General features: G+C 32.9%; 2 protein-coding genes across 3 annotated transcripts in view; both read left to right on the top strand.

Moving 5' to 3' along the window:
* Positions 1 to 10727, top strand: part of LOC106470096 (protein NipSnap-like) — a 71468-nt gene that overhangs the window by 56607 nt on the left and 4134 nt on the right. For both annotated transcript variants that reach the window (XM_022398662.1, XM_013930623.2), the window contains one exon: positions 1170 to 1176. The gene's annotated coding sequence lies outside the window, so the exon portion shown is untranslated. The remainder of the gene's footprint in view (positions 1 to 1169; positions 1177 to 10727) is intronic.
* Positions 8103 to 10727, top strand: part of LOC111088462 (dehydrogenase/reductase SDR family member 13-like) — a 38415-nt gene continuing 35790 nt past the window's right edge. Inside the window, exon 1 of the mRNA XM_022398663.1 lies at positions 8103 to 8273. Coding sequence (XP_022254371.1) covers positions 8120 to 8273 — 154 coding nt within the window. The 5' untranslated portion in view covers positions 8103 to 8119. The remainder of the gene's footprint in view (positions 8274 to 10727) is intronic.

Below are 10727 nucleotides of genomic sequence, written 5' to 3'. Positions count from 1 at the left end.
GTATATATATATATATATATATATATATATAGTAGTTAAAGTAGGGTACTTTGCATAACTGTAAAAAACAATTTTAAACATACTGTCCAGCACTTCTGTGGTTTTATAAGAAAATAGTTTCTTTGACTTCAGTGTCTGCAAGTATGTTTCACCTCAGACTACTGCTCTTATTTTCTGCAAATACCCCATTACACTTTAAACCCTGTCTATACAGTGTAATGTAGATATTGGTTATTGATAAAGAAAAATCATTAAGCGTCATAGTAATTCTTAACATTATTTACTGGTAGAAAGAATGACTTGAAGTGAAAAAAATGGTAGTGTCCAACATATAAGTGAATACATGGAAGTATTATTTGTATAAGAGTGATGAATCTTAATAGTATTTCCAAGTATTATACTTTACGAGATTTTTATTTCATTAACTGTAATTTTATACTTTAAAAGTCTGTATACAGAAATTGAACACGTATGCAAATACATTTATATGTATCGAAAGTTTCAAAAGTTTCTATGATCAGTTACCCTGTTAACATACCAAAGATATTTAGAAGAATGTGAATTCCTGTTGGTGAAAAATTTAAATAATGAAAACGTCATAGTTAAACAAATCACCAGAGAAAGAAAAGGCGTTGTTCAGTAAAGTTTCGGGCAGTTGCCTTTTTCTGACCAAAGAACCGACTGTTCTTTTATCTAAAAAAGGGCAGTTGCCCAAAATGTAGGTTCTAAAATAGTTAGTAACTGGTTGCAACAAATGGTTGGTTTTAACCAATGATGATAGATGGGAATCCTGAGATGGAAATAAGCTGAAATGTGTTTTCTACTATTTGAGCACTTGGTTTAAGGCCCCCCAGTGGCACAGCGGTATATCTGCGGACTTACAATGCTAGAGTTCTGGTTTCGATACCCATGGTGGGCAGAGCACAGATAGCCCATTGTATAGCTTTGTGCTTAATTACAAACAAAACTTGGTTTAAGATTTGTGGTCAACATGTGCAAGTAGGAAGAACTTGACTTTGTATTGTGTTGTGAGATCATACCTTTGGGTTTTTCCGAAATGTAGAAAGGGGATATGCTCATACACCACATGAGAAATTGACTTAGACTGTATAAATATTGGTAGATTGTGTGCCTGAGAACTCAAGTTTGTGGTGTCTTCTGCATAGTAGTGTGTGTGTAGAGTACAGGTCTAAAAGTCTAGGCCTTCATTCTGGTTGTGGGTAAGCTCGTGGCTTTTAATGAATTTCATTTTTCAGTGATGTGAAATACTGAAAATTTGTCATTGATTCTAACTGATGACGTGATTGTGTTATAGCTTTGTAGACACAGGAAGTAAATTGTGTGTGAGAGAGAGATGTAAAATTGGAAGCTTGTCAGAAGTACGCCTGTTAAAAACAGGTAGCAACTATGGATTTGAGGGCATGCTACCCTAGAAAAGCTTTACAGTTTACAGTGGTAATTTGGATTTATTTGATGCAGCTAGGGCAAAGATATGATGGAAATTGGAGAAATAAACACAAATGAAATTAACCTAAAATAAGCAGTTTAATGATAAACTTGTATGATCTATTTTATTTTAACCTTTTTATTCAGTTGTTTTGACTCATTTATTTCCAGATTCAAATTAATTTTAGAATTTATAGTAAACCATTATTTTGTACCAAAAAATTAAAGTCGGAGAAATCTTGAACCTACTGAAATATATGTGGGAGAGAACAAAATGACTGCTGCTCTCCCCTCTTTCAATATCTGTGTGCAGCTAGGGTGATTCTTTTGTTTTGTTGTTTGACACAGGTCGTAGCAAGAATAATTTCCCGGAATAATCTCAAAGTGTAGTTTATATGTAAAGTAATCTTTTCGAAATATCGAGTGTAAAAGATACAAAAACGTGATGCATGGAATAGGGGAAAAAAGAGGAAGATGGAAACATTCATTGTGGAAAACGCTGTGAAATCAATACCAATACAATGTTGCTTACGTGTTGTTGGTTTTTAATGCCAAGTACCCAATGGGGTATTGCATTTTGTCCACAGTAGAGAATCAAATCCCAGATTTTAACATTACGATTCAGTAAACTTACCACTGACCAGAAAAGGACCCTATTAAAATATATATATTTTTGGTGAAAATAAAGATCTGAAAAGGAAATTCCACTGATTATGAAAACATTAAAAAGGTAGCACTGAAGATAATTGCTTTCAGAATAACAAATGGAAAGTAACTGTAGGTTTAGATATAAGTGGTCTGTTAAAAAGAGTACAACAGTCCATGATTTGACATATATTTACAGTCCCTAACCAGTGATATCGAAATAAAAACAAAACTACTAATCTAATAGTTAAGGGAAATACTTTGAGAGAAGTCAAACAAATTGATTACAATGATATTTTACCGCCAAACAAATTGATTATTAATTAATTTGTTTGACGGTAAAATATCATTCAATGATATTTTACCGTCAAATAAATAGATTATAATGATATTTTACTAATTACTAGAAAAAACGAGAAATTATTATTTAAGATTACAAGTCTATCAGCAATTCAGACATGATTATTTCACAAATGTATCATGCAAACCATACTAAAATTAAAGGATAAATCATCAGTTTATAACTGCTCAAGCCACGAAGAAAGAAATTGGTAAATTAATTCCCGAGTTGAAGGTTTTATTAATGAATATGCACTCATATTTCAAAAATAAAATATAATAAGATTGTTAGATACTCATTAGTTGAAATAGCAAACATTCTAGGTTAAGTGGGGTAAATTATTAGTAAGTCATAAACTTTGCTGAAAGTGAAGATTGGACTGAGAGTTTTGATGCAATTGAAAGTTTAATTATTATAAAGGGCAATTAGTACAGTGTAATTAATCAGTTTTAAGGATACCACGGAGTCAGGAGCATCATCCTTATAACGGGGATTCTCGGATGCTTATTTAGCTTTGGCTTTGTTGAATTCATCAATAGCGCTTTTTTTTTTCTGTTGATGTCCGGTTTTATTCTGATGTTCCTTAAGTCTGGGATTCATTTCTCTTCCGGTTTCTCTGATACAAAACTGATAAAATAAATTGCATTTAATTTGCAGGTGTTTCTGTTGATTATATTGTCAGGACTTGAGACTAAAATTCATAGGAAAGTAACAAACTCGGAACAATACCTTACTTGGAAATCGGCACATTCCATATATCAGAAACTAGAAACCATGAAGTGTATCATGCATATAACATTTAATATATACCCTGAAAACAATTTAGACGATGAACTACAAATAATTTCAGAAATCTTCATAAAAAAACAACTGTCCGGAAGAGGTTGTTTATAGGATGATGAAAACGACTCGCGAAGAAACATAACATCGACATAAATACTATAATCATAGAAAAGCCAAAAACTTTATTACTAACAGTTGCCTATGGAAAAACAACAACAACAAAACAAAAAACGGAGTATCCTACCTACAATATTAAATGCAACTGAAGTTAACAATATTATGTTGAAGAAACCGGAAGTGAAATGAACCGTATGCTTAAGGAACGTCTTAAAGGCCCCTCACATGATTTTGAACATCTCAGAGAAACAAAACATATCATCCCTAAAAACATTGTCGACAACATCCGAAGAGAACTAGACATCAACAGAAGAAAAATAACTGAAGCACTACTGATAAAGTTATCAAAGGTAAAGCTAAATAACTAACCAGGAATCCCCTTTATCTGTATTAGTATATTGTCCACCCCATTTTACTAATAAACTGATTTAACGCCACCTGAAAACCTTTCTTCACTGTCACGAGTGTGTAACGTTCTTTCGAATTCAACTGTCTTTTTTTTTTAATATAACTATTAGCTGATGATGACTCGATACTATGGGTCGGAACGTTATAATTATTAAAATAAGAACCTACCTATTGTAAAATTGCTGTTATTTTATTTCGAATAAGTTATTCAGTTCTGTAGATTTTTTAACTACCCACTTCTTTCTGATTAGCTGATCATTAACACAACTATTTCTCATTAAATATCACGTTTGATATTCATTATGCATTACAGGTAAGATGATGCTTGTTTTTGTAACTTTTCAGTACAAAATTTTATATTAAGTACATGCAGAGGGCGTCTTTAAATGTTTTGAAGAGCAGTTGTTCTGTTTTACTCGCTTCTCGAAAATTATGTGAGCTAATTATATGTTCAAATGCTTGATTTCATCCCCTCATTCTACTAATATTTCACAACTACATCTCTAATTTCTCTACACTTCGTTTGTGGTTCTCTTCAACACGTTATTGTTCAAAAACTGGTTGTATTCTTACTTGAACGATTTTGAGTTTTCTTCCGCCAATGTAAATCAGTTTCCTTAGATAGCTTATTTACATTATTTGTTATCATCAGAACTTCGATAAAGTTATGTAGTAGCTTATATTCGTTCATCCCAGAACTCTACATATCCTCTCTACTTAACCACAAACAAAAATATACATTACTTGATTCACATTAGATTGGAACGTTTTTTATGTTTTTTGTTTTCAGATTTCTAATAGGGTTGACTACACTTAAGTTTTCAAAATCTTACCGCGACCACATAGTGTAAGATAACTGAATACGTTTAAGAAAATAACATCAAACATGACGAAGCGTCACAAGAGATGAAACAACTCTTTTTTTTTTTTCTATCTAAAAACCATTTATTTCTTCAGCTGGGCTGACGAGTGTTTACGAAGCATATTCTACTTAAGTTATGCACTTAACCTTTCCAATAAATATATTTTTGGAATTTTTATTTTTTACCGTACTATTTCCTCAAAATTCACATTTTTTTAAAAATAAGTGTTAGCAATACTTACTCATCAACATTTTCTGTTGATTTATATATTAAACCTCATTTCTTATCTGCTGCCGAAACATATACTCGACCTATACATAGAGAGAAGTCTGTGCATCCTATGGTGGAAAGAAGAAAGATGTTGGTTTCTCTCTTTTACATTGCATATTGAATAATTTGAAAATCATTTCTATATTATTCTTTCAAAAATAAGAAATGTTTGACGACGACGAAGCTTAACAAAATTTATTTGTTAAAGAAAGACATATTGCACGAAAAAACAACAACAGAATGTTAATGAATGCAGTTACTGAAAGCACATATTTGACATTTGAAACCCGAAAGGCACCTTATGGATGCACGGGCTAAACTTTCATCTAATCAAAATAAAAAAAAACAAGCACAAAAATATCGCACTTAAGATTGATCGAAATAAGATTAAACTACAAAATTATACTAAAAAACTATATCTGTTGTATTATTTCTATAGACGACTCAATACACAAGATAACAAGCTGTAAGTTGATAAATCCAAATTGTCATTGGAACATGAACTCTGTGTTTCAGATTTTGAATACTTTGCTGGAAAATGTGCGAATGTTTGTCAGTGCATGGTTCAGTAAGGCTTAGTTAAAAAAAGGAAAATCTCAAGTCGAAAGTACTTTGCACAAAGCTCGAGTTTATACTCTCCTGGTTGGGACAACCAAGATCTATTTTACATAATATGTTGGTTAGTTGTCGAAACTACGTTAAACAAAGCCTGAGTTTTACTCTGGCTGGGAAAACCATGACCGATACGTTGGCTAGCTTCCCATAACTCTTCAATGAAATTTTTATTCTTATTCTTAGAACATTTAAATAAAAACTAAAGAAATTAAGGTTTTGAAAAGGTTATATCATTTAGTTTGCATTCCATCGAAAAATTTAGTAAGATGATTATAAAAATCTCAGAAAAGTTTTTCTATGATTCTGCTTAATGATGTAGAAAACTAAAAAACAAAATACTTCATAATTAAAAATTCAACCAAGCACATAACAAAAATTGAAAATACTTCTATTACTGTCAAATTTGAAATTATATTATTAGGTCGTCAAGAAATTGATGTCACTTTTTTTAGATAAAAAAACTTGAACAACTTATATATCAAACAAAACATTTATTAAATCCAATAGTCTCCATACTTATCGATGATGCTTTTCCATCTTACAATAAGATTGTTAATGCCCTAATCAAAGAAATCACTTGGCTTTGAAGCAAAAAACATGTCGATGTCCTCTTTAACACCTTCCACATTTGCATATATTTTCTCATTAACATGATGTTGCAGCGAACGAAAAAGATGGTAATTTGATGGTGCCATATTTGGAGAATATGGTGGGTGTGGGAGATCTTCTCAAACCCATCTCCATAATCTCGTGTTGTGTAAAACGTGTCACACGTAGACGTGCATTGTCGTGGAGAAGAACACCTTTCCGATTGACGAGTGAAAGGCGTTTCTGATGAAGGGCTTGATTTAAACGTTCCAGTTGCTGACTGTAGATCTCTGCAATGACAGTTTGCTGTGGATTGAGAAGTTCGAAATGAATTACTTCTTTGTTGTCCCACCAAATGCAAAGCACCACTTTCTGCGGATGGAGTCCAGGTTTTAGGATCGGAAGTGGTTTTTGTCTAGGACAGAGACATTGTTTTTTGCGTTTAATATTCGCATAGAGAATCCATTTTTCGTCATCGGTGACAATTCTGTCCAAAAATGGTTGACGCGCATTGCGCACCAGAAGAGACGAAGAAACGTTCATACAAATTTAAACGATGATCATCGGAGTATTCGTGAAGCACCCAAACACCTTCTTTATGGAGTTTCCAATATTCCTTATATGTTTACGTATTGTTTCATGAGAGACATGCAATTTCGGGGAGTGTGTTGCTTTGGATTAGACTCAACAAATGTGTTCAGAGCATCAATATCAATTCCAACATGTCGGCCCCTGCCATCACACTTTTTCAGGCTAAAGTCACCTGAACGAAATTTGCTGAACCATCGTTGACACTTACGAACGTTGCAACACCATCTTAATGAGAAAATGTATGCAAAAGTGGAAGGTGTTAAAGAGGACATTGACATGTTATTTGCTTCAAAGCCAAGTGATTTCTTTAATCAGGGCATTAACAACCTGATTGTAAAATGGAAAAGCATCATCGATAAGAATGGAGAATATTTCATTTAGTAAATGTTTTGTTTAGATATATATAAGTTGTTCGGGTTTTTCATCTAAAAAATAGCGATATTAATTTCTTGACGACCTAATACTATCTGTTATTAATGAAAGGCATGCCATATGTTTTACATAAAATAAAATAAACAATTGGCAATAGTAATCTTAGTAATTCATTACTATAGTACTTGTAATCTTGATAATTAATCACTATGGTACAAGTTATACCAGCAATCCAAACCCCTGTACAATTAACTTGAGTAATACGTCGTTCCTGCGCTAGTAATTTTGGTAATCTATAAAAGTTTCTTGTGAAGCGTGTAAGGAGTCTGTCTCTATTGTAATAGGAAACATTTTTCTATTGAAATAGCCCATATAAGTTATAAGCCTGTATTTTGTTTTGCCTTGGGTTTATTAATCTATTTGCAATTTGTATATATTTTACAAATGTGTGTCTTCACAAAGTGTGTTTGTGTTTTAACAAATGTTCATGTTCAATGAACGCTTGGTGCTCGTGAGCAGACATTTAATTTGTTATAATCTGAGAAGTACATGATATTAATATAGTGGTTATGTACCAGTCCTTCTGCAGAAGGAAGACTATCGAATAATTCGTCACACCATGAACAGGATAAATATAAAAACCATACAGATTTTGCCTTCATGTGAAAATACTTACGATTATCACATTACAGAAATGAAACGAATCACATTTAGTTTTATGGCTGTAACCAGACGAGTGTATACCGTAACGTACCAGAATACGAGAGTATGCTATCTTTCGGAAGATGTCTGTTATCTGCGACATTTTTCAAATAAGCATTAAATACATAAAATTAGACTCCTAATGTGTTACAACCTTTAAAAGCAGAAGTGTATATCATCAGTTCACCCCCAGAGAGACGTATTTTGAAATCACTTCTGGCCATGTGCTTGTACCACGTGATTTATGGATGGCAAGCAAACCTTCCAAAGTGCTACAAGTCTATATGCTTTTAACCCAAAGAATCTCCAAACAGCTCATGCGCAACAAACAGTGCCTTAGAATTACTCAGATTGTAGTCGAGCTGCCGTGAAAGACAAGATGCTAGAAGGAACCCTCTCTGTTTATGCTTTTATCATTATTTTCCCGTTAGCTATTGTTGGTGGAATAATATTTATTATTCGAATGATCATCAGAAAAACAACCTGGTGTGAAAGTAATGAATCATTGGAAGGCAAGACTATCATAGTTACAGGTAGCTATAATAAATAACAAATATTTATAATAGTTAAATTGGAGTGTTTCTAATGAAGTACAAATAACGATTTGTTTACAATAATACTTGTTAATAATAGGTAATATGTGCCAAAAAATATAGGTAAGAAAGAATATTACCTGCCACATATCCCATTTTATAAGGTAAGCACCATAAGCGTTCTTATTGGTGAATTACAAATAATTTCATTGACGATAAATATACTTAAAAAGGGCACTAATAACTATAATTAGTATTGAACTCTGGTCTAACTAAATATTATTAATATGTATTATATAATCTTGTTATCTAGAAGATATATTAAATAGGATAGCGCTGAACGTTACCTTAAGTAATTTCAGGAAAATGTTGGTTGTTTGCAATTAAGCACAAAGCTACACAATGGGCTATCTGTGCTCTGCCCACCACGGGTATCGAAATCCGAATTCTAGCGTTGTAAATCCACAGACATACAGCTGTGTCACGGGGGAGGGGGGTAGGAAAATGTAGACCTCTCTCTGGCAGTTGTTTTTGATGCGAAATTAAATAATACGGTAGAAATAATTAATCATTAGAGGTGTTCGAAGATTAAGCAGTCCTCCTTCGCCCCGCTCGTGGATAAGAGGTGATGTGGGCATTATTTGTGAAGGTTTGTGACAAGGGGCTGAATTGTATATAAATTGAATGAGCTGAAAGCTTGATAAGATTAATAAACGAATTATCGAATAAACTACTAAACGGCCGATCTCGGACATATGGTTCTTCAGGGCGGCGGGGATCTATAAATCCTAGGCCAAAAAGTTGACCTAATGTGACCGACCAAGCTTAAAGAAATATAGGCTTAATATAAGCAATGGCAATTCAAGAGGTAACGTTATTTATTACAATGTTGACAGAATATGTAAACGTAGTACCACCGACCAGGCTTAAAGAAGTAACTTTATGCATTATAATGTTCATGGTTTAAGGCTATAAAATGTAGGCTTTGTATGATCTATGAGACTAAGAGGTAAACTTGCTCATTACAATTTTGATGGTTTCAGGCTAGGAAATGTACACTTAGTATGACTGATCAAATTTTAAAAACTGACCCTACTCACTACAGTGTTGATAGTTTCAGGCTAGAAATTGTATATCTAGTATGATCAATAAGTCTAAATGAAGTAACCTCACTCACTGTATTGGTTGAAGGTTTCAGGCTAGGAAATTTAGACTTATTATGACTGATCAGAATCAAATAATTTCATTATTCACTACAATGTTGATAGCTTCAGGCTAGAAAAATAGAATTAGTATACTCAAGATTTAAAGAAGTTGCCTTAGTCATTACATTGCTAATGGTTTGAAGTTAGACAATTTAGACTTGGTATGACCGATAAACTTCAAATATTTCATTATTACAGTTTTGATGTTTCAGGCTAGAAAATGAAGACATAGTATCACGGATCAGATTTAAAGAAATAGCTTTACACACTATAATGTTAATGTTTTCAGGCTATAAAATGTAGGCTTAATATGACCGATTAGACGTAAAGATATAACCTTACTCACTACAATGTCGGCGGTTTCGTTGTAGTAAATGTAGCCTTAGTATGATCAACAAGACTTACAGAAGTTATATTACTCAATACCTTCTTGATGAAAATGTAAGGCATGAAAATGTAAACTTAGTATGACCAATGAGACTTAAAAACGGAATCCTAATTATTGCAGTGTTCATGGTTTTTAACCTAGAAAATGTAGACGTAATATGAACGACAGACTTAATGAAATAACCTTACTCATTACAATGTTGATGGTTTCAGGCTAGAAAACGTAGACTTAATATTTCAAGTCTGACTTAAGTAAGTGACCTTATACATTACGATGTTGCTGGTTTCAGGCTAGAAAACGTTGACTTAATATTTCCAGTCTGCCACAAGGAAGTGACCTTATTCATTACGATGTTGCTGGTTTCAGTGTGAGAATGTAGACTTAAAGGAGTAACCGTACCTGGTATAGTGTTGATTTTTTTTCACGCTGGAAAATGTAGACTTAATATGACCAACCATATTCCAAAAGAGTAACCACACTCATAGATACGTTGATGGTTTCAATCTTGGAAATGATGACTTAGTATCACCAATTAGTTTTAATGAAGTGACCTCAGGTACTACAACACTGATGTTTTTAGTATAGAAAATATACATAAATTACCAACCAGACTTAAGTTACCTTATTCATAAAATTGTTGATAATTGGTGGCTAGGTAATGTAGACCTACCACGATCGATCTGAATCAAATAATTTCATTACTCACTACAGTGTCACTACTCATTATAATGTTGATGGTTTAAGGCTAGAAAATGTATATTTAGTATGTTCGGTCACATTTAAAGAAGTAATTGTTACGTATCTGCTCTTTGTTAATTTCCGGTATAAATTCTTTCCGAGAAACTTCAGCGATACAAGTCC

Source organism: Limulus polyphemus, unplaced genomic scaffold (genome assembly GCF_000517525.1).
Source record: "Limulus polyphemus unplaced genomic scaffold, Limulus_polyphemus-2.1.2 Scaffold3819, whole genome shotgun sequence".
NCBI lineage: Eukaryota > Metazoa > Arthropoda > Merostomata > Xiphosura > Limulidae > Limulus > Limulus polyphemus.
The sequence above is the reverse complement of the archived record's forward strand: the minus strand, read 5'-3'. Positions and strand labels throughout refer to the sequence as shown.